Genomic DNA, 24609 nt, shown 5'->3' on the forward strand with positions numbered 1-24609 from the left:
CCATTTTTCTTTGTTGGTGCTGAGGACTGAACTTTAGGTCTCTCCACATTTCTGAGCTTCATCCCCAGTCTTGCTAGTTTGTATTTGTATCATGAAATTTCACTTGGAGACTGGTTCCAACTTTTCCCCTTAAATACTGAAAAAAATTTAAAGAGTGTATTTATAATGGACATAAACACTTGGTTTCAGTCTGTTTAAAGATTTTATTTTCAATAGATGTTATAGGCTCATGTGTCATAAAAGTCATCAAAGTCATCGATGGAGGTACTGTGGTTTTTAGGACGTAATGCAGCTTCAATTTCTGAGTTGCTGTCATCAGACTCCCCCCAAAAGGCTGGAAGAGAAAAACATAGATATTTAACATTTCCACACTCTGACTGAAGTTTTCACAACAGCACAGAAGGACTGGCTAATTGAGGTACCGTCCTGCAAAAGACCTACCAGAAATACTAGGTGATGGTCCAGATTTGGCATAGCAGCAATACATGTCAGTATTGTACAAATTTACACACTCTACTATGTGTCCTTTGCATTGTCACAGAAAAATCCATGCAGAATATTTTCTCTTCTCTTGTGTCCAACTCTTCATTACAGGAGGGAGATTTAAAATCAAGTCAACACAGAAACAAGGTTACCTGGGCTGTTCCACCAGGCCTCTCTGTTCTTTGCAGGAGCAGAGAGGAAAAGGAAGGCAGTGATAAATTGCTTAAGGTAGGACCTGGATACAGTATCATTTCTTTGGGAGGTGCTGTTAGGAACCATGGGAAAGTGATCTAGGACAGAAAGGAAGCCTTTAGAAGGTGTGTTCACAGGTGTGTGTTGGCAGTGACCACCTGGGATCAATTCTGCTGAGGACCCTCGAAGGAACCGTGGAGAGCTCTCCTCACATTGATTGTCCTGGTGAAGCAAATACTTCACATTCCTCACACATGGGCCGAGGACACTACCATGTGTCACAATCAACAGTTTTGGTTAAATGTAAAATAAAAACTCGTGTCCGATTATTTCTCTTACCATTTGACTTTAAGTTGGTCATTAGCTTCTTTTCATCTTCATGCCTGTAAAACATAAAAAAAAGGTGACAACCAGAATAAGTGCTTTATTGCCAAGAGCTATCAGGGAAGAAACACTGTTATTCCTTGGAAGGCCAGAAACTCTCCTTTCCAGATACTAAAAACGCCAAGACAATACAAACACTGGCTGTACACAGAGGTATTTGCTGAGGCTTTGGTGGGAGCACTGCTACTACAGCACCATCACTTGGGGTCCCCTGTGTGTACCCTTGCCAGGCTCTTCCCAGGTCCCCTCTGCCCTGGGTATGGATGCCCTGTGTGCTGTGGGTTCTGGCTAGAGGAGGATCACACGGTCCGGAGGCAAAGGACAACTTCCACTCAGTAGTCCTCTGGAAAACACTGTGTATAAAGCTTTAGAGCTCCTAGGTGAGTGAAAGTGAAATACTGAAGCAGCAAATTCAAGATGTTAACATGCAAGAAGATTTTATAAGTTAAAATACTTACTCAGTTGAGGCAGCAATACAAATAGTTTAATAAAAGAGGTCACAACAAACATGCTGGAAAATGACAAGTGTCATGGACACATACATTTAGCTTCCTGTATATCAAACAAAAACCCTAGTGCCTACTGACCCTCTGCTAGAAACAACAGGACAAGAAATCTGGCTCAGTGGGGTGGGATTTTTCAGCTGTCTTTTCCAGAGTTTTTGTGATTTTAGTCAATGAAAAAGTCCTCTCTGGGAACATCATTACATTTTTTTATACTTAAACTCTCCAAGGCTCATGTTGAAGGATTGGGGGGGGGGGGGCAGTGTCAAAGGAGACATTAGGATTACTTGTGTCATACAGGGCACGACAGTGATCTTTTTATGGCCACCATCTTGCTCTGCTTGAAGCAAGAAACCCTGCACATCCATCCTTCCCTTTCTAGAGGGTTGAGTCTGGTCAACCTGCAGCTGGAAGTACTGCTGCTTCTCTCATAGTGCCATAATATACTTTTTTGGGGGTGGATGGGGCGATTAAAACAAACTCCCACTGAGGTACCATTTTCTAGGCCCAGCCTAGAATTAATAATCAAGTATTGCCTGTGGCCATTTCTCTGCGAAGAGTAGATCCTTATGACCCTCAGAAAGGAGATAGCAGCTCTAGAAAAGAAGAAAACAAAACTCACTAATGCTGCACATGCGGTCATATGTATGCAAGTGACCGTTTGAAATCTTCCAACTTACCAAAAGCAAATGAGCCAGCAAGGTTGGGTTGCATTGCAGAGGTGAACCACTGAGCCTGTCAGGGCCCCTCTGGCTCTGCACATGGCACTGTAAACAAACTATGTCTTCCTGAGGCCCCTTGAATTTATCTTTTTCTGTTTGTCCCGTATACATTGTGTAATACATTTAAGCCACAGGGAGTCAGTAAACAAACCAGTGAAATGTGTGTCTTTTCAGTAGTTTTTCTGACAAGAAACATGTTTCAGAGTTATATGCACCACAGTTCACCCACTGAGAAAGGGGGAGGATGCTCTCAAGTGTGTTCTACTCCACCCTCATGCCCAAGGAACAATTCTTTTACTCTCTGAAAGCCCATCTCTAAAATCCTGTGTGTTACTGTAATTCAAGAATGGGGGGAGGGGGGCTGGGGATATGGCCTAGTGGCAAGAGTGCTTTCCTCCCATACATGAAGCCCTGGGTTCAAATCCCCAGCACCACATATATAAAAAATGGCCAGAAGTGGCGCTGTGGCTCAAGTGGCAGAGTGCTAGCCTTGAGCAAAAGGAAGCCAGGGACAGTGCTCAGGCCCTGAGTCCAAGCCCCAGGACTGGCCCCCCCCCAAAAAAAAATGTGTGTGCGCATGTGTGTGAGCGTGTACATACACACACGTATGCACACTTGGGCTTAGCTTTGTCACTCAAGGCTTGTACAGTACTCTACCACTTGAGCCACAACTCCACTTCTGGCTTTTTGGTAGGTCTCATGGACTTTCCTGCTGGAGCTACCTCTGAATCATGATCCTTAGATATTAGCCTCCTGAGTTTTAGGATTACAAGAATGTACTGCTATGTGCCTGGCAAGACTGGTTTTTATTACACACAGTTCGTAGGGTCAACATGTCTATCTCTGGTGATGCCTAACATGCCTAAAGTTAGCACAAGGCCATGGGCACATAGAGAGACCTTCCTTGGAGTGCTGGGAGCCAACTTGTTTAGTTGCTATCCTGGATAGGGAAACAAATTTTTTTCTGCCAAAGGCCATTTGGAGAGTAGAACATCATTTGCAGGCCACACAAAATGATCAATATACAAGCAGATGGGCTGAAGTCAATGAGAAGCATATGAAAGGAATATGTGTCTGCTCTATCACATGCCAAATGATTTCATGGGACCTATACAGCCCTTGGGTCCAACGTTCCCCACTCCTGTTCTTCAATGGGAGAAAACCAAAACTAAATTCACCCCTGAAAGTAAACAAGATAGAAGAATTAAAGTTACAGGCCATGGAAATGGTCATATCTGAAAGTATATAACACTTCTAAACTTGTAAGGCAGAGGTTGGCAAAGGATGTCTGCTCAGAACAGATAATAAATAGATCAGGCTTTGCAGGTCACACAGAACTGTCACAATTACTTACTTCTGTTGATGTGATGGGAAATCAGCCATGAACAATATATAAGCTAGTAGACATGGCTGTATCCCAGTGAAGCTTCATTTGCCGACATTGATATCTGAATTTCACTATACTTTCAGGTATCGTGAAACTCTTTGGACTGATTTTTCTAACTTTTTAAAAGTGCAAAAGCCATTCTTAAATTGTGGAATGTATAGAACTAAACTAGAGGTTGGCCCATGGGCCACTATTTGCCAAGCCTCCACAGCACTGATGCCAACATGTGACACACCTGCAGCAACCCGATGGCCTGTGTCTCCTCCACATGGCCTTTCATGGACAACTCTTGGAACATGAGATGGGAACTAGATATTTTCCCCTAGAACTTTATAATTAGGTCTTATTTCAAAATAAGCCATTTTCAGGTAAGATCCACAGAAGATTGCCTGAATAAATTAAAATACAACTACTGGTTCTGCCGGTCTCATTATAATGGCCAAGTATCTCTGCAGAATTTCCCAGTAATTTTGACCCCCAACAACATGGTGAATACCATGCAGCCATCAGGCAGATGCCTGATGATTAACATTTTGCCATACTGGCTCTATCACATGTCTTCAACCTGTCTATCCATCACACTACTTTGTTTTCTAATACATCCTGGTAGCAGTCTCTGAAATCCCCACTACTGACAAACCAAACAAAGACAATTCTAATCAAAGCCACTTGCTTTGTGCCCATAGTTGTTAAACAAAGAAAGACAGGCTTCCTCTGAGAGTAGCCCTGGCAGAGTGAACACTCCACATATGTAATCAATCATAACACAACATACTAGAAATACTATATGCAGTCAAACACAAAAGTAGATGGCAAGGATTACTATAAGTCTTAAGCTTTGCTTTGTGGAGCCAGTAAATAGGAAAAAAGTGAAACATAGAAAACCTAAGGCTACAAAGTCCCCTATGAAATTAGAAGAGGATATTTATAGAGCTTCACCATATGGGTAGGCTTAGTTACCTGTCTCAAGCCACAGTGAGCCAGCCAGTAGTAGGAGAGAAATAAACACTCTTCTAGCAACACTGATTCAGATGTTCCAGTTGCAGATACCTGCCTCTAGCCATCATATAAGAAGCAGTAAAACACCAAGGAGAACCCTGGGTCAGAACAACCAGGTCCCTACCCCAATGTATGGCTTACTATGTAAGCTGGAATATATTGGTTCTGGGACAGAAGTCTTAGCTTCTAAGGCTTAACTCTGCTCACTCCGGATAAGGTCCCTACCTCCCAGAGCATCTGCCTTGTCTGTAAAATGGGGATATCAATCAGCAGACAGGCCAAGAAGGCTCCCTGAAAGTAGGCTTGCCAGGATCCTGCTTCCTGAAAATTGCAAATGCATGGAATGCCTGGGTAGAGAGGACTAATCAAAGTTAACCATGACATTTTTTCTTTGAAATTGTGCGTGTGCACACCCCCCCCCCTACCTTCACTCATGCATACAACTGTATAGAATTCATTACTCCTTACAGTTCAGGTATGTGATACAAAACAGAGCATTTATACAAACGATTTTTATAAGGAAAAATGCTTGACTGAATGATGGAGCTATGTATTGATGCTTATTCTCTCAGAAAGTTTGACTGCTAAGGCAGCTCTGGTGAGTAAGAAACTAACTGTAAAGGGCTTCTTTGGGCATATGGTAATTTAAACAGTCATGAGGCCACTGGAGGGGTGCCCAACAAGGCTACATCCTCTGCTCAAGAAAACTTTAGATGGTTGAATGAAAGAGTGGAGGAGAAAATCCCAGTAAAAGAACAGGAATAAGGCCATGTTTGGTAGGGCATGTCTCCAATTCCACCTGTTCAGGAGGCAAATATTGAGAGGATTATGGTTGGAGGCCAGCTAGGGAAAGAAGCTAGAAAGCTCATCTAAACAATAAGTAACTTGGCAGTTTGTGCCCACAATCACAACTTCACTAGACACATAGGTAGAAGGATGGTAGTCTAAGACAAAAGAGGGTGGAAGGCATGGCTTAAGTGATATCTGAGTCCAAACCTCAGCATTGTCAAAAGCAAATAAGTAATAAAAACAAATGCCAGCATTTTGCATCAGAACATAACAAGCAGCCTGGTGATCTAAAGGTATATGGGAGAGCAGGCTAGCAACACATTTCTGATGTGATCTTTAGACTGTAAACTCTAAATATTTTACTAATTTTGACTGCTTCCTGAAATATCTCACGTAGCATTCTCAGATGATATATTAAAGTACACATTTCCTGAAAAATGTAAGGCAAAAATTAATTCAGAAAGAAAAAAATGATCATCTCTGTAAACGAATTTCTAAGTTTTAAAAGGCCCACCAAAGTTTGAGGCTGTTTAAATTTGATAAAGTCTGAGCGCCCCCTGATGGTTAATTTTTTGTGCTACAGCAGATGTCATTTTCAGCTGCCTAGGTCAGTTTGTTAACTTCTTCCTCCCTTTCAAGTAATTGACTTTCTTATGTGGAAGTGTTCTATGCAAGAACACACACACACACACACACACACACACACACACATACACACACACACACACTATGGGGGACTGATGCAAAATGTGAAATATTTAAGAAACTGCAATCTCAGGAGAGCTTAATGCAAATGAAAAGATGGAGATGGATACTTTTATAAGAAAATCTAATGAACTTCCAGGAAAACTCATAGGTTTCTCTTGATCTTTATATTATCCTAGGGAAAACAGCATGGGATAGGCAAGAGAGGATATCACAACCCCGGTCAGCACATCAATTGCAGGCTGGCGCCCTCGGCTGGCGGCTCCCATGGTTGCATGGCTGGCACTTAATGCCACCCACGAGGCTTTGCCAGGGTGTGGTGGCTGAATAACTACTGTTACTTTTCCCTCAGGCAATTAAGTTGCAAGCACTCATTCTTTTCTTTGGCAAAAACATTATCTCCACCCAATGTTGAAGTTACAAGGCAGGAACCAGTAAGCTAAAGTTACAAGGCAGGCTGCTAAAATATAGTCTCCATTGAATAAATGGATCCGGAGAGTGAAAACTGCTTCCTGAGGAAGGTAAAGCAAGACAATGTTTGCAGAGGGGAGGAAGCTCTGGCATGCACCCCTGAACAAAAGGGAACAAGTGGTCTTTACTTAGAGAACAGCTTCCTATTAGAACTCACTCCTTCGTACGTTATGCCTTTCATCCCCACTCAACCACAAAATGATTTTGCTGAAGCAAATACAATGGTAGAAAAAGATTTACACTGAAAGAATCTTTAATAATAAACTGTTGCCGATCTGCCTACTTGCCCGTGATTTATAATACAATAAACATTGGACTCTATTACGGCTCATACACTGAAGCTGCTGCTCTGAAAAACTGGAATATGAAAGCCACTGGACCCCACTACCACCACCACAATAAAATGAGCATGTATAAATGTGCTAAGAGTATCTCTTTGCATCTTTTATAGCTTGTGTGTATTAATCTGTAACGCTTATTAAGAAAGTCATTGCTATGCAAAGCAGCACCCAATCCCTTTCTCTGGCTTTTCAACAGAGTGCACTGTTTAGCCAATAGGACGGACCCTCTGGCCCTCATTCTGCATTCATCACAGGCAACATTTGCACAATGTATCTCTCAAAGGCGGCTGAAAAGAAGGCCTTAATACTCATGTAAACAACTGCAAACCAATTACTTAATGAATCAGGCCCACACATAATGAGGTGCAGACAAAGAGCTATAAATGCATTTTTGCGCCCAAGCCGCTGCTTTAAAGTAAAATCCCTCAGCTGTAGTTTGGGTTTAACTAGCACATCATAATTATTGTCTCTAGGACATCAGAGGAAGCCATTTTTTCAGTCCAGTGGGGTCTTTTTTTTTTTTTTTTGAGGTTGCTCATCAGCTCACTGACAAAATAGAGCAAAGAAGAATTTTTAAAAGTGCTACAGCAGCGCTGCACTGTTATGTTTATTCTCAAGTACTGGGTTTCGAGACCACTTGTAAAAGCAATAAAGCACAAGGAGTGACTGCAGTAAGTGGGATCCTTAAATGTAAGCCTCTAAGAAATTTCAGCAAAGCCAGGCACAAACAGCAAAACCAGAGCTCTCCAAAGCCCAGGGTGGGGTATTAACAATACCAAACCCAGTACAAGAAGCAAGCTGTGGCCAACAACACGCCAAACCATGCACTTGATGCCAGACCTTTCACTGCTGGACTATTATCAAGGGTTTCTGCAAGACCTTTTGTGCTTTTGCTTTTTGTTTTCTTAAAGTGGGTGATGAGATTACTTATGATTTATTAGGAAATTAATTTCATGTAGAAACAACAATAGTAACAAAAAGCAAAAGGCCTTGATTTGTAGAAAAAAGTTCAATTTTAGTTTGGTGAAATATGAACAAGATATGAAATTACCAAACTGAAAATGTTCTACAGAATCCAATCGCTTTTCTCAATGTATTTAAAAATTCAAAGAATGTATATATAAAAGAATGTGGCTTAGTGGTAGAGTGCTTGCCTTGCATGTACCACATAAACAGAAAAAGCCGGAAGTGGCTCTATGGCTCAAGTGGTAGAGTGCTAGCCTTGAGTGAAAGGAAGCCAAGTACAGTGCTCAGGCTCTGAGTTCAAACCCCAGGACTGGCAAAAAAAAAAAAAAAGCCCCAAAGGAAAAAGAAAAGTTTAAGATGAACTTTTTTTTTAGTATCTCTAATAATATAAAACAAATATTAAATAATACTTCCCTTTAGCATTCCTTTTATTAAGCCAAATGTTAACACTAAACTCTGAACACTATCTGCAGAAATGACTGGCTTTTAAATTAAAATTCTTTTAAAAGACCAAAAACTTGAAGTTAAAATATTATTATGACAATGTGATACTTCAACACTTCTGAATTCAGTTATCATCCACTTTCTCCACCAATATGGATGGAAACTCAGATATTAAATATGATAATTTCTGATAATGATTTTGGATACTCATCAAGTTTCTAAAAGTAAGAATTTTACAAAACTAACCTCATTTAAATTTTCTAGATCCTAAAAATATTGTGATGCTTTTATAAAATATAAATGAAAGTGCTTCCCTCCTCTTCTTTCCCAGTTTCATTTGATTTCAGTGTAACATTTCTGGATGAGATCATTAAATGTTATAGAACATTACATGTATCATTAGAAACATAAAGGTCCTACTTTAAAATTTTATCAGGGTCAAGTAGTAAATTCAAATGGAATACAATCATCTAATGGACATCATTTTAATGAGCAATGCTATCACAAAGAGAAACTTATTGTGCTGTTTTAAATGATATTTAGCCCAAAGTAAAATTTCATGATTGTTTCCATTCCCATCTCTAAATTCTTTCTCAGTAGCTTGAGGCCACTACATGATTAGTATTGTACGTTGTTGACAAATTCAGCACCCAAATCAATTATAAACGCTTAAAAACTTGCAAGTGCTATAGTTTAACTAAAGTGAAAAGAAAAACTTGTTCTCCAAGAAGGCAAGAAAAGCATCAGAAAAGAGAAAGATAGCCTAAATACTTAGAAAAAAACAAGAATACAAATACTATACCTACAATTGCTAGTTTATGTATCAGTCATCTCAGAAAGAAACATAGCAATTTATTTCTTTTAAGGCCTGATGTTTTCTCTCTGCCCTTTTACTGACAACCTCCATTGTGCAGTCTCTAAGCAGCCCTACTGCGAGCAGCTGTAGACGCTAATTTGTGGTTCACTGAGGTGTCAATTGAGTCTTAAACCAAGGAAACAACAGCTGCAATACAATACTTGGCTCTGGTGCAAAAATTTTCAAAGGTAGGCTAAAGTTTCAACTGCTTTTTAGATAAACAAAAACCCAAATCATAACCCTCCATCAAGTAACACAACAAAATAATACATAGGCAGAGTTTAATTCATTGTGGACTGACATTTCTCATCTTGTTGCTGCTATTCAGAAAGGCTTTCAGGACTTTACCTTGACAAAGGACTTCCTTCACTAGATGAAAAACTAGCTTCCGAAGCAATGTTGTGAGTTGTCTTTGTCTTGAGCGTGCTGCTGCCAATGTTCAAACCTGAGATAAGCACAAACAGGGAGAGTGAGTGAGTCTTAGCAATGAAACAGGCAGCAATGAAACAAATGGGTGAAAAGTGCCTCCTAGGAACTTTGGTAAAACAAAAGCGAACAGAGGAAGCTGCCCCTATAAGGCCAGGGATGAAACACTGATAGAATACTCACAGGAAATGGTGGGATTTCCTTGTGGTACCTCAACAGAAGCAACACAAAGTAGGAAATAAAATCACCTGACAAGATCTATTTTAAATAACCAAGATGCACACATATGCACATGGGTCTTTAATGTGGCACATGGTACAAGGTAATTCACATTGTATGAACCACCGTCAGCAATGGCTCATCAAGATAATGGGTCCTGGGAACCAAGTGTCAGAAATAACAACACTCACTTACCCCACTACCCTTGTATCCCTTTGCCAAGTCCTATTTTCAATCCCACAGAGGAGAATAAATTTCTATTGAAAACTATCAAGGCTACCTTCTCAGCCTGAAAAGGGGAAGGCAGAGGCTTCCACAATCTTTCTTTCCTTCAGGGCTTGGGAGAATGGACTGACCCCACTGTTTCTAGCTAGTGGGAAATTCCCTAATCTCTGCTTTCTGACTAGTTTCATCCTTGAGTGTTTCCCCTACACTGGTTCATAGCAGGCAGTAAGCCTAGATGCCAGGAAGAGAATACATGGCAGTTTTGTACAGTTCCTAACCTGTATCCAGTTTGCTCACATGTCACCTCTTCAGCAAAGCAGTTCTCCAGAAAATGTCTCCATATGTTTAAAAGGCCAACGGCTTTGGAAAATGAAAACTAAGGTTCAAGGTGTAAGCGACAGGTCTAGATGCAGAGACCTAAAACATCTACTCAGAAAATACATGAAACATGTGCTGCTTCTCCAATAGTTAAGTGTGCATGTGTAGATCCTAAATTCAGAGTGCATATCTCCACCACTATCTATCTGTAACTCTTATGAAGTTTCCCTTCACTTTCCCAGCTGGCTTCTTAGTTCTCTTTGGAGTTCAAAGAAGTCTCCAGGATCTGAGAGTAGAGGTGGAAAGATAATGTACAATCAAATGGAAACCATCAGAAGCATTTGTGTGATTATAAACCTAGAAAATTTGGAATCATAGTTTCATTTCAGTATGGAATGAAGGAATTGAGTATAGGGGTGCTTGACTACACAATCTGTAAAATATCATTTCATTTATGGATAAATTAAACAAATTATTAATATGTTTAATAGTAACATTTTAAATTTTATAGCACTCAAATTATGTTGTCTATGCAAAATTCTAATTAGAAGTTAACATGCTCATGAGGGTACTGCAAATTAAAGGAAAATTCTTAATAAAAATTACAGAATAGGGGCCGGGAATATGGCCTGGCCGCAGTGGCAAGAGTGCTTGCCTTGTATATATGAAGCCCTAGGTTCGATTCCTCAGTACCACATACACAGAAAGAGCTAGAAGTGGGCGCTGTGGCTCAAGTTGGCAGAGTGCTAGCCTTGATAAAAAAGAAGCCAGGGACAGTGCTCAGGCCCTGAGTTCAAGCCCCAGGACTGGCAAAAAAAAAAAATACAGAATATTAAGGTATGAACAATTGGAAAGTATTGTGTAGCAAAACTTATGGGATGCAGTAACTACATGTAAATTTAGAGCTTTGACATAGATGTTTGAAAAAAACTGAAAATAAATGATTTGAAAGTTTAATGCAAGTCCAAGGCCGGTGGCTCATACTTGTAATCCTAGCTACTCAGGAGGCTGGGATCTGGAAGATCACAGTGAACCTCAGTTCCAAGGAAGCACAGGTAGAAAAGTTGAGTAGATTCCATCTCCAAAATAACCAGAAAAAAAGCAGGGCTGGAGGCATAGCTCAAGTAGCCAGACCACTAGCCTGGTAAGCAAGAGACCTTGAATTCAAACCATAGTACCACACATAGAAAAGTTTAATACCACAATAAAAACTAGAGAAAAGAATGAGATAATGGGGGCTGGGGATATGGCCTAGTGGCAAGAGCACTTGCCTCGTATACATGAGGCCCTGGGTTCAATTACCCAGCACCACATATACAGAAAATGGCCAGAAGTGGCGCTGTGACTCAAGTGGCAGAGTGCTAGCCTTGAGCAAAAAGAAGCCAGGGACAGTGCTCAGGCCCTGAGTCCAAGGCCCAGGACTGGCCAAAAAAAAAAAAAAAAAAAAGAATGAGATAATGCATTTAAAGTTTATTTTGCATAATTTATGTCCCACAATAACTATTAAAGGGAAGTATAAATGTTTCTCAACTTACAATGAAACTATATCCCAATAAATTCACCATAAGTTAAAATATATCACTAGTTAAAAGTGCCTAACATACTGAACATCATAGCTACCAAGAGACTGCACTGTCCATTACTGGAGTTTACCCTGGAGATGGCATGGCTGACTGCCACTGCCCAGCATTGAGAGAAGATCTCCCCTTTCATATTGCTAGCCTGAGAAGAGATCAAAAATCAAAGTATAGGTTTTATTGAATGCTTATAGCTTAAAAATAATTTTATTGTACAAATTTAAGGAGTGTAGTGCTATAAGGTGATAGATGTATACAGTGTGTAATGTCAAAACCAGTGTGTAAATGTCAAAAACTGTAATATTAAAATCAGGGTAGTTAACATGTCTATCTTGTTAAACATTGAATTGTTATATAAATAATTGTACATATTTAGAAGACACAGTGAAATTTATCTATACATACATATATGATGATGAAATTAGGGTAATTAAAATTCCCTTTGAAGATTTTGAGTGCCTCTCTTCTATCCAATAGACTGTATAACAGATCATGGTGAGCTACAGTTTCTCTACTGTTCTGCAGAACAGTGGAAATTATTACTTCTAGCACACTTATTAACTAACTTCTCATTATCAAAGTTCCCATTATCCCTGATCCCTAGCCTCTAGTATTCACTATGATATGTTCTGATCAACTTTTTTTTTTTTTAACAACCAGGCATGAGTGAGAACAAGAGCAATTTGTCTTTCTGAGTCTGATTTATTTTATGTAATATTTATTATGCCTTCTAGTTTCATTGAACTTGTTGCAAATAATAGAATATCATTCTTTTATGGCTAATATTCTTCTGTGGATATATAGCACATTTCTATGTCCATTCATATGCTGATGGGCATCCAGGTTGTTTTCATATCTTCACTACTGTGAATAGTGAATGGTATCATTTTTGCACTATTGTAAAGCTGGAAAATCTAAGCTGAGTCTTTGTAAATTAGAGGCCATCTATACTTAATAAACAGAAATTGTAATAGTTATTAAAACCTTAATTTTTTTGTGCCAGTGCTGGGGCTTAGCTCAGGGTGTGGATGCTGTCCTTTAGCTTTTGTGCTTAAGGATGATGCTCTATTACTTGAGCCACAGCTCCATTTCTGGTATTTCTGTGGGTAAGGGGAGATAAGTCTCATGGACTTCCTGCCCAGGTTGGCTTTGAATTGCAATCTTCAGATCCTAGGCTCCTGAGTGGCTAGGATTACAAGTATGAGACACTAGTGTCTGGCTCAATCCATAATTTTTTAATTAAAATAGATTTTTCTTCTAGTATTAAGGCTTCATAAACGACAATGGCAAATCAAGACAAATATCATTGTGTCTGGGACTTCCGAAATTAACTTTTTTTTTCTTGAGACAAGATCTCCTTATATAGGTTTCAACTTGTGATCCAGTTGTGATCTCAGTTCAGGTAGGCTTTGAACTTGTGATCTCCCGGCTGTAGCTTCTCAATTACTGGGATTTTGGGTATGTGCCACTATACCCAGACAGAAATTATTTTTTACTGGCTTTTTTTTTTAGGGGTGGGGGGCAGTCCTGGGGCTTGAACTCAGGGCCTGGCCTGCACATTGTCCCTAAGCCTCTTTGTACTCGAGGCAAGCACTCTCCAACTTAAGCCACAGAACCACCTCCAAGAAATTATTTTTAAACAGATAATGTCCAAACAGATAAATTCTCTGGCCTGGGTTGATCTCTTCTGCTTCTACGAAGCAGAAAAGACTAGAAAAGACTAGAGATGGAACCAATAATTCAGCAGTGACATGTCATGTTTCAGAAGACCTTATTGGCATTTAGGTAGCCTCTTTTTAGAATGAAGCAAAAATTTAAATAAGTAGGGAATACCACTGTTCTTAGAGGTGCACTATCCTTCAGAAAAGAAGGTAACACAGATTATTGCTATAGATAGTCTTTTCAATAACTGCACTTTTGAATACTATTTGAAGGAATATGTAAAATCCTCAGAGGAACTCAATTTTATTTTTAGATTAGTAAGGGGATCACTTGATAGAATTTGTTTAAAAGGTAGCCAGGATATCATGGTAATATTTTATTAGTAGCATATGACTTTTCTCCCTACATTATTTGAAGTTTATATGTTCAAAATGGCTTTTTTTAAATGCCTCATTTGGAAAAAGGAAAAAAGCTTGGTTCTCAAGGTTGACTTTTGTTCCAGCACATGATTATCTGCGAAAGGAAAGAAAGTAATGAATGCCCCTTTTCCTGACCCTCCTGGTGAAGAGGGCCACCTGGTTAGAAGGTAGCAGCTTACACTAAAGTCTGCTATATGCTGTGCCTCTTTGGATGGTCTCTTTTGGTGTCAGGAGTCACTGGAAAAATGAGGTACCTGGAACTACTGTCATCCCTGACCTGTGAGTGGTTAACTGCTTTGTTCTTTCTAAGGATTCTGGGCAGCTCCCAAGTATACTTCTTGTGAGGTGTCATCCAAGTGAAGCCAACCTCTTTTATATACCTTGTCCTTGCCATTTATTTCCCCAATACTCATTATGGTCAGAAGGGGATGCTGTCTCTCCCTTTTAAACAAATGAAAAAACTATACAGTCATACATTAATATTAGGAGAAAAAAACCCCACATCTTTCAGGTCCTTATTCACTGATGATGGGGTAAGACTTATGGGAGAGGATGCTTAAGACTTGGCTAGTGTTACATCTTTCTGAAGTGATAACTTCCTTTATGATTCATGAAAAATAAATATTGAATACCTCACCAAACTATAATGACTATATTTGCAGGGTTCCAATCATAAGCACCATAGCATGGGCCTCCCTGAGAGCTTTTCACTCCCAGACCCTGTGCTGGGATTGCAATAACTCACTTCACCCTCAAAATAACTCAAATGAGTGAATTTTAGAGCAAAAGACTATACCAACAGAATAGGAATTTATTCTCCAAAGTCAAGTAGTTCTGAGGTACCATAAATATGTCCCTTGAAAATGCTGTTTAGAGAAGAAACTTTTAAGAAATAGTAAAAGCTAAATATATAATATTAAGAAATCATTGTCCAAATTTAAGAAGAAATATTATAGCATTATGGTTATATAAAAAATAAATGCACGGGCTGGGATGTAGCTCAGTGGCAAAGCACTTGCCTAGCAAGTGTAACGTCCTGGGTTCGATCCCCAGTACCAAAAAAGAAAAGACCAAAAAAAAAAAAAATGCACTGATGTGTATTTTCTTCTATATTAATCATCTACTTGTATAAAGTGACTAATACATTAAAAGAAGATATAATGAAAGGAAACCCACTGAAAATAGTAAGTGTACAAAAAAGGGTATAAGAAAACAAAAGTATAAATAAAGGAAATCCTCCAAGAAACTACATTTAAGGTTTATAATTCAGTTTTCCTGAGACGTACAGTTTTTTCATTGTAAGAACTCAAACTCTCCCAACATTCTAGTTGAGGGAGATCAGTTCAGGCACAGCTCTGCCTACTTGTTGACCATTAAACTAGGAGATGTAGGTTAGACAAGAAATATGGAGCACCTGTTGTAGTGGTTAATGGCAAGTCTCATGATGGCATGGCAAGCAACATGTAGGGGTCTCTCAGGGCTATGCCATTCTGGGCCCCACCTATCCAGAAGGAAAGGCTCTTCCAAATGCCTGTTTGAACAAGCACTCACTCATTTTGACTTAGTGACAACTTGTTACAAAATAAACTCTAGAAACCTTCAAAGAAGGACCACCTTCCCTGAAGAAAGCAATGGCTAATTCCCTGTTCCTGGATACTGATGTTAAGTAATGAATCTGCTCTTACTTACTTGAAAATTGTGGTCCTGAAGCATAGTCCTTTTGAAATTTCTCTTCATTTTGATTTGTATTATCCAGAAGGGTAGATTTCTTCAGCAACTGGTAGGTCTTTGTTTCTTTGTTAACAAAAAACAAAACATAGAAATGCCAAATTTTCTACTGCTCAGAGAGGTTTCTTAAAATCTCTCCTGTGAAGTTAACACTTTTTAAATGAGTGACAATTACTTTTGAACTGTCACTTTTTTAGAAATTGTGAAAATAAAAGTAAATGAACCTAACAGGTTTTAATAAAGATGAACTGTAACAGTTTGAGATAGCATATTTAAACTGTTTAAAAAGTTTGTGGATAGTTCTCAAATCACAGTACAGTGGTTTCTTTCCCTTCCAGGAATATTCAGACACTTCTTAGTTGGTCAGGTCACTCACTCAAGAACACTCCTTGCCCCTCCAGCTCTCACACCACAGCTGGTCTGTGGAAGAGGGCCAGGTGAATATTGTGAGGATCAGGAAGCATAGCAGCAACCAGGTAAATTCTGAGTTCCACAGCTGATAAAAACCTAACCCAATGGGAAAGAAAGGGAGTGTGTCTACAGAGATCAAATCCAGATGCCCAGGGAGAACAGCGGCAGATCAAACCTGGCTTATATTCACAGGACCCCTTTGGCCCTGAAGGGTTTCTATTAGTGTCTGCTGTAAGCTATTCTGTGGGAGTAAATAAATTATGTGAAGGACTCAAATAACACAACTTTCCCATTACCAGAAGTTCTGAGGATACCTGGATGAAATGGAGGATGGAGAATTCAAGTTTTCACGATTTCTTTTCTTCTTCTTCCTTCTGCCTCCCTCCTCTCTCCTCCTCCTCCTTTTTTTTTTTTTTTTTTTTTTGCCAGTCCTGGGGCTTGAACTCAGGGCCTGAGCACTGTCCCTGGCTTCTTTTTGGTCAAGGCTAGCACTCTGCCACTTGAGCCACAGCGCCACTTCTGGCCTTTTCTATATATGTGGTCTTGCCACTAGGCCATATTCCCAGCCCTAAGAATTCAAGTTTTAGCATAGAGAAAACAAAACAGCATCCCCTTCCACATTTTCAACATGGCCACAAAAGGAGTCCTGCAGTCAACCTGAGAAATAGGTTGAATTTCCGCTTTTGCTAGCTTTATTTGAGAATTTAACCACGAGTCCTACTGGATTAAGACTATCATTACACAGAATTTTAAAATATAATTGATCTTGCCTTCCTGAGAATCAATCAGATTAGAAAGGAGTAACTCAAAATGAGCATTTTGGGGAGAATGATTGAAGGGGTGACATTGATCAAGATGTATTTCTCTTCTCCCACTTTGAGATACTTGGATTTGAATTTGCATCTGGCGCTTACTAGGTAAATGCTTTATCCCTTGAGTGATATATATCTCCAGCCCGGAAAAGCATGAATAAGGATCTTGCTTTTTGCCAGCACCAGATCTTCCTAGTTCCATTTCCTTTGTAGTTGGAATCACAGCAAGCACCACCAAAACCAGTTTTTGATTGGTTGAGAACTTATAGTTGAATGGGCCTTGAAATCCTTCCAATCTCAGCTGCCCAAGTAGGCATGAGCCACCATACCAGGCTGAAAATGTATGTTTTATTTTATTAAGAGAATCAGCCAGAAAAAAAAAATCAGTTTGTAGGATAAAAGTTCAGGTCCTAATGACCACATGCTATTTTTACATTCAATGACAGAAAGTGGAAAAAAAAAAAAAGAATTAAAAAAAAGGGAGGGCTACTCAACTAGCAGAGCAGGCGCCTGGTTCCAGGCAGGTAGCCGGACTGAGGTTTTTACAATTCTTCTCATGTATTGTCTTAAGGTGTCTGATCCATGGAGAAGCAATCCTGATTTTCATAAATAAGAAGCATTCATACCACTGGCTTCAAGAAGGGGATTTTCATAAGAAACATCAAGTTAGTTGTCTTGAGGTGATTTCAGACTGGTAGGAATTAAACATTCTTGCCAAAGATAGTTGGTCAGAATCTCAAGGGAGAAAATTAACCATGTGAAGTAAATGGTCTCTGAACAACACTCTGGACAAGATGAGCCTGTCCGTGTATTTCATACTTTCTATTCTGATTTCTTACCCTTCCTCCTCCGTCTCTTCCTCTATTTCCCTTTTTTTTTTTTTTTTTTTTTGGTTATTTTGAGATGGAGTCTTGCTGTATAGACCAGGCTAGCCTCTACTTCTTAATCCTTCAGCCTCAGCCACCCAAGTGCTGGGATTACAGGCATGTACCACATTTGGCTCTTGCCTTCCTTCCTAAAGGACTTGGGTCCTGTTCTCAGGCTTTCCTTTAAGGCTTCACAGATCTGCATTCCACTAACCAAGAGTTTTGGAGGGACTTTCTTGTCCCATTCTACCAAGACCAACCCTTCCAACCAGGATCCTCACTGGTATTGCATCTTTAAACAGTCTGTGGACCCCACTTCATTTAGAGAGTCACTGAAAACCACCAGGAAAAACATGTCTATCTAGAATGCAACTACTACTTTGACCTGAGAATAAAGGAGTAAGCAGGCTGAGGACTGCTGGACACATTACCTACCTGCCCACCCCAGGCTCCAGTGTATGAGTATGATTCTTCCAATGATGTAAGAACAAAGTGAAGTTTAAAAGGTTCAAGAATAAAGTACATTCATTTGGAGGAATCAGTGGTACCTGAGGCAGGTCCTCAGAAATGAAACCAGCTAGAGGAAAAGGGTCAGTTATATTGTGAGTCAGATGAATCAGAAGTGGAATTGTAAGATAATCTAAATAGGAAAATCAAGATTAATAGAGTCTGATTTTTTTTTTTTTTTTGCCAGTCCTGGGGCTTGAACTCAGGGCCTGAGAACTGTCACTGGCTTCTTTTTTGTTCAAGGCTACTTGAGCCGCAGCGCCACTTCTGGCTTTTTCTATATATGTGTGCTTCATGTATACGAGGCAAGCAGTCTACCACTAGGCTATATTACCAGCCCCCTGATTTTTTTTTTAAATTAGAGGAGGTTGGATAGATAAAGGATAGACAGCCTGTATAGAAACAAGGTTGGAGAAGGGTTAAAAAACACAGATACTACAAATGACTGGACAGGGAGGGAATGACTCCTGGGTCCAAGCAGGAACCACAAATAGTAAGTAGCGCTACAAGCTCAACACCTGAGTTTGAACCCCAGCATGACCAAAACAGGAAGTGACTCTGGGTGGGTAGTTTGAGTGGGAAGGGGAAGTCCTGCAGTAGGTTGGGAGCACATTCCTTCCTGTCTACAGAAATCAGCTGATCTCTGGTGGTAGGCAATTGTTGCCAGGTAGGAAAGTAAGCTTAATTTTGCCAGACTTTTGCCTTTTTTTCTTTAAATAAAGCAAATGCAGGCCAAAAAGAACATATTTGTATCCTAAAAACTAGATGTTAGTGACCAATTTCTATGTTTACTGAAAGTGGCACAAGAACACTTATGGGAAAACTGCAGGCAGAGAACAGAAGGTAGATGCTAGGAAAGCTTTTTTGTCAAAAGGGTCGAGACCCTGAAACATTATCATGGAAGGCTGCAACAGCTGTATGAAGATTTTAAAGTAATGGACTAGATTTTAGACTCCTCAGAGGCAAAGAGTGTACTTTTTGCTAGGGGTTCTCAATTCTGACATCCTCTTGAAACTTAGAAGACTTACTCAAGATGCCAACTTCAGGGTGTAAAAAAGACAAACTATTGGCCACATTTTGGGGCAAACATGCAGACAGCTTGTGCTAAAGGAGGATGGACTATAGATCATATGTTTCGGGGGGGGGTGAGATATTTAGTCTTTTCAGCTACAAGTAAGCTGTAAGTCTGAAATTTTGAGCACTGAGTGGTGGTAGAAGGCTTTATGTAATTTTCTAGCCTGTGTCTTAGAACTCGAGAGAAAACACTTCCTCCCATTAGCAACGTTAAACTCTTGGAAAATTATTAAGTAGTAAAAAATGGTTAGATAAAGCAAACATTTCTGAAGGCTGGATCCAATTCAGCTGGAAAGTTCTTGTATACAAAACCAAATACACGTGCATTCTTCAGCTTTCAGTTCTGAATCTCAGTCAAACATCTATTATATATGCAAATCAGTGTCAAGCCTTAGTTTAAAAAGTAGGAAACATTGCAGTTTAAAACATAAAACAAGGCAAAGGTCCCCCTTCTGCGTAGTATCCAGCTCTCAGAGATTAAAATTTATCCTGTCTATTAATTCCACACGGAGGACACAATGAAATCAATATATTTTCTCCTACTTTGTTGCATAGCTACCAGAATCCAATCATCTATCTTTCTGCAAAGTGCTAAAGGATCACTAAGACAATTTTTTTCTTTCTGATAAGCGTTTTGTGTTAGAAAATACTGTAGACACAGTTAGAGAGAAAAAAAAACCCAGAAAACATGCTGAATAAAGAGAAGTAGGAGAGAGATGAGGTTGAGAAAAAAGAAAAAGCCTCAACTTCTTATCTTTTATTCTCTTTTATATGTAAATGTACACCTGCTAAAATACTTCTAAATCTACAAATAAAAAGAAAATATCTGATGAACAAGTTCTTTTAACAACCCATTACAAGAGCCAGATAAACATGTGGGTCACCATCCACTAAGGGGTGTCTGGTGACAGGGAAATCTGCCCATTGCTTTTGCAGAAATCCTTAATGAAAAAAAAAAGACGACGACTTGAGCCCAGAAAGGAATAACAAAGAAAGAAGCAAACCACTAGAAAAACCAGCCTTGAACCCACAAAGAGCTGGGCATCTTCAAGTAAGGAAGAATAAGTACTATTCCTATATGAAGTGGGCAGAAATTCTTAAATTTTAAAAGAAATTTTCTAGTGCTATTACTTTTCATGTATTTCTACACATGTAAAAAAATAAGTGGCTTTTCTTCACATTATATTAGATGTGCTACTGATGTGTCAAAACCAGGTTTTTCTGTAAAAAGTGTAAGATATAGTTCTCAATTAGAAAAAACAAATATTATCATTGAAAATTCTACATTTCCTCTAGTAATCTCACGTGAAAGAAAATATTGAGATATGGTACTTTCAGTTCTTAAACCCAGAAAATCCACCCATATTTAGAACTTAAAAAACAAAGGTCACAAGTCTTTGTGAATGTGAGATATGCATAGATTTTAATCCATAATGAGAATTTTCATACCCAGACGTGTTGTTTTAAACTTTACTCCACTAGAAGACTTAGGCCTGTAAATCTACTGCCAAAATTCCCCTTGAGGGCTGATGCATGAGAAGAAAAACTGATTTCACATGAGCTGTATAGGGCTTTATCAGAAAATAGACATTTACATTCTAGCCTTAACTTCTATGAAGCAACTCAACAATTAAACCTGAAAACAATGCAAAGCCTGTACCTGATATTTAATGAAGGTTCCTAGGATGAACTAAAACAGTTTTGAGGGCATTACATTCGGCTCTCTAGTCTCAGCTTCATTTCTATAGATCCAACCAAACAGATTACAATGACTAGAGGTTATTGTTTTTTGTTTTGTTTTGTTTTTTGTTGGTTTTTTTTTGGCCAGTCCTGGGGCTTGGACTCAGGGTTGAGCACTGTCCCTGGCTTCTTTTTGCTCAAGGCTAGCACTCTGCCACGTGAGCCACAGCGCCACTTCTGGCCGTTTTCTATACATGTGGTGCTGGGGAATCGAACCCAGGGCTTCATGCATGTGAGGTGAGCACTCTACCACTAGGCCACATTCCCAGCCCTACAATGACTAGAGGGAAGGGGATGTGTTTGTACTGAATTATGTAGAGACCTTTTTGTTATTATTTCTTAAAACAATACAGTGTAATGATAATTTATATAGCATTTACATTGTATTAGGTATTACAAGTAATCTAGAGGTGATTTAAAGTACTGTAGGGAGATGTGTGTAAGATATATGCAAATACAAATAATTTTATATATAAGGGGCTTAAGCATGAACAGATTTTGGTATCTAAGTAGGTCTTGGAACCAGTCTCTTACATATACTAAGAGATTACAGTATTTTCTGTGAAAATTTACAATCATACTGCTTCTCATTTTTCACTGTTTAATTATGGGAAGTGAATTTTCAAGTCTCAAACTCATGGACCCTGTAATGTTTCAAAGCTTGAGTAATCTTGATTGAAACTATATTTTATTAGCATAATTATATAGCTTCTGTTTTTAGCAGTGATCAAACCCTAAGTCTCATGCATGATAATAAGCATGTGCACTAGTAGCTATATCACTAGTCCTAAATGGTTTTGGTTTTTGTTTGTTTTTCTCAGTAATGGGGCTTGAACTTAGGGCCTGGGCACCATCCTTGAACTCTTTTTTTTTTTTTTTCAAATTTTTATTATCAAACTGATGTACAGAGAGGTTACAGTTTCATACGTTAGGCATTGGATACATTTCTTGTACTGTTTGTTACCTTGTCCCTCATGTCCCCCTCCCTCCCCCCCTTCCCTCCCCCCCCAGGTGTTCAGTTCACTTACACCAAACATTTTTGCAAGTATTGCTTTTGTAGTTGTTTCTCTTTTTTTACCCTGTGTCTCTCAAATTTGGTATTCCCTTTGAATTTCCTACTTCCAATACCAGTAAACACGGTTTCCAATATACTCAGATAAGATTACAGAGATAGTGTAGGTACAACCACAGGAAGGTGATACAAGAACATCATCAATAATAGAAACTACACATACACATAGGACGTTGAAAGTAGTTACAACTGTGATATAACAATTGTTTCCATAACATGGAGTACTTGAACTCTTTTTGCTTATGGCTAGCACTCTACCATTTAAGAGTCACAGTGCCCTTTCTAGTTTTCTGGTGGTTAATTGGAGATAACAGTCTCCCAGACTTTCCTGCTGGGTCTGGCTTTGAACTGCGATCCTCAGATCTTAGCCTCCTGAGTAGCTAGGATTACAGGTGTAAGCCACCAGTGCCTGATGTCTAAATAGGTTTTTGAAAACAATATATATTTTTTTAGCAATTGGTCCTTGAGAATCCATATATATGACAAGAAGAATCATACTACTAGTGACACTAGCATTATCGCTGTCATTTATGTAAGGACAACTGAGGTCAACTGAATGCCAGAAATTTAAAAGAGAAAAAAAGTCCCTTCTTATTGTCCCTAGTAAGTTGAGTGCCCCTCCTCATTCTATTTCACCCAGAACCTCAAAATGTGACCTTATTTGAGATAAGTTCTTACAGATCGATTAGCTAAGGAGATGGAGATGAAATCACCCTGTATTTACTGTGGGCACTAAATCCAGAATGCTATTCTGTTTTTCTTTTGCCTGTTATGGGGCTTGGACTCAGGGCCTAGGAGCTGTCCCTGAGCTTTTTTGCTCAAGGCTAGTGCTCTACTGCTTGAGCAACAGCTCCATTTCTTGCTTTTGGGTGGTTAATTGAAGATAAGAGTTTCACAGACTTTCCTGCCTAGGATGGCTTTGATCCGCAATCTAGCTAGGATTACAGGTATAAGGCACCGGTGCCTGGCTGATATCCTTTAATAAGAGAAGTAGACACAGAAAAGAAAGTAATGTGAAGATGGACACATAGCGAGGAACCACCAGATATGGAAATAGGAACAATTCTTCTCTAGAGACTTCTGAGGGACCAGGCCCCTGTTAATACCTTGGATTCAGAATGCATCAAGAATTATGAGAGAACACATTTCTGTAACTTTAAATTGTGGTACTTTGCTTCTGACACTCTGTTGCTAGGCTGGCTTCCAATTTCTGGGCTTGAGCAAGCCTCCTGACTCAACCCCCTCAGTAGTTGGGACAGCAAGGGTATGGGACTGCAAATGTACAACGCTGTGCTTACTAGGTTTATGGCAATTTTGTTATAACAGATAAAGGAAAACAATATGTTCTCTCATCCCTAACTTTATAAAAATATTGAATCCTAATCTCTTCTGTTTCAGTCACCTACCCACAATGAAATTCTTCACAACAAAACCTGAGGACTCTTTGAACTCTGAGACTTCTGTTCCATAGTTCTATTTTTTTAAATAAATTTATTGTAAGGTTGCTGCTGGTTTTATTTTTTATGTATTTATTTTTGCCAGTCCTGGGCCTGAGCACTGTCCCTGGCTTCTTTTTGCTCAAGGCTAGCACTCTGCCACTTGAGCCAGAGCGCCACTTCTGGCTGTTTTCTACATATGTGTTGTTGGGGAATCGAACCCCGAGCTTCATGCATACGAGGCGAGCACTCTTACCACTAGGACATATTTCCAGCCCCCAGTTCCATAGTTCTTAAACGTGGAAATTGAATTGGATGTGTTATAAAGTTCCTGGGTCACCTCCTCCCAATACCCAGATCCTATCTAACTGATAAGTGGCTTGGTCAAAGGAATCCACATGGGATTCTACTGTGCAATCACTGTGGACTTTCAGCACAGATAAGTTCATGTTCTTGAGTGTAGAATCCTCTAGTCAACAGCAGTCCTGAGAAAGGCCACTTTAAATAAATAAACTCCACCACCCTACAATGTCATGAGGAACTCTTACTACTGTAAGCAGTGAGTAGCAGGTCCCTCAGTAGGCTCACCTCTACCTCAGATGTAGGGCCATGTGTACTGAGGTAGACAATTCTGCAACATATAGTGGCACCTGGTGTTATACAATTTGAAAGTTCCCAGTCTAAAGTATAGTAGATAACAAGTCTATATTTTCATCAATAAAGCATTTCTGGGACAAACCAGTTGAAGCACATTCACAGTAAACTCTAGGTACTTGCAATGATAGGTCACTACATTTTGGTAGCTCAAAGTATATAGCCTTTCTCTCAAGATAAATCTCACCATTAATGACAACCTGGCTCTTGTATGTTTTTAT

At 39.3% G+C, this 24609-nt stretch overlaps 1 protein-coding gene across 2 annotated transcripts in view; it reads right to left on the reverse strand.

The window, feature by feature from the left end:
- The window catches only part of Kiz (kizuna centrosomal protein), an 87326-nt gene continuing 62717 nt past the window's right edge, over positions 1-24609 (reverse strand). Inside the window, exons 9-12 of one of the 2 annotated variants that reach the window (XM_048348712.1) lie at positions 15778-15882; positions 9591-9687; positions 1015-1058; positions 1-334 (exon numbers count right to left, since the gene is read on the reverse strand). In XM_048348712.1, the coding sequence (XP_048204669.1) occupies positions 228-334; positions 1015-1058; positions 9591-9687; positions 15778-15882 (353 nt within the window). In that variant the 3' untranslated portion in view covers positions 1-227. The remainder of the gene's footprint in view (positions 335-1014; positions 1059-9590; positions 9688-15777; positions 15883-24609) is intronic. The other variant, XM_048348711.1, reaches the window with a different exon arrangement.

The sequence above is a fragment of the Perognathus longimembris genome, chromosome 6 (assembly GCF_023159225.1).
Source record: "Perognathus longimembris pacificus isolate PPM17 chromosome 6, ASM2315922v1, whole genome shotgun sequence".
NCBI lineage: Eukaryota > Metazoa > Chordata > Mammalia > Rodentia > Heteromyidae > Perognathus > Perognathus longimembris.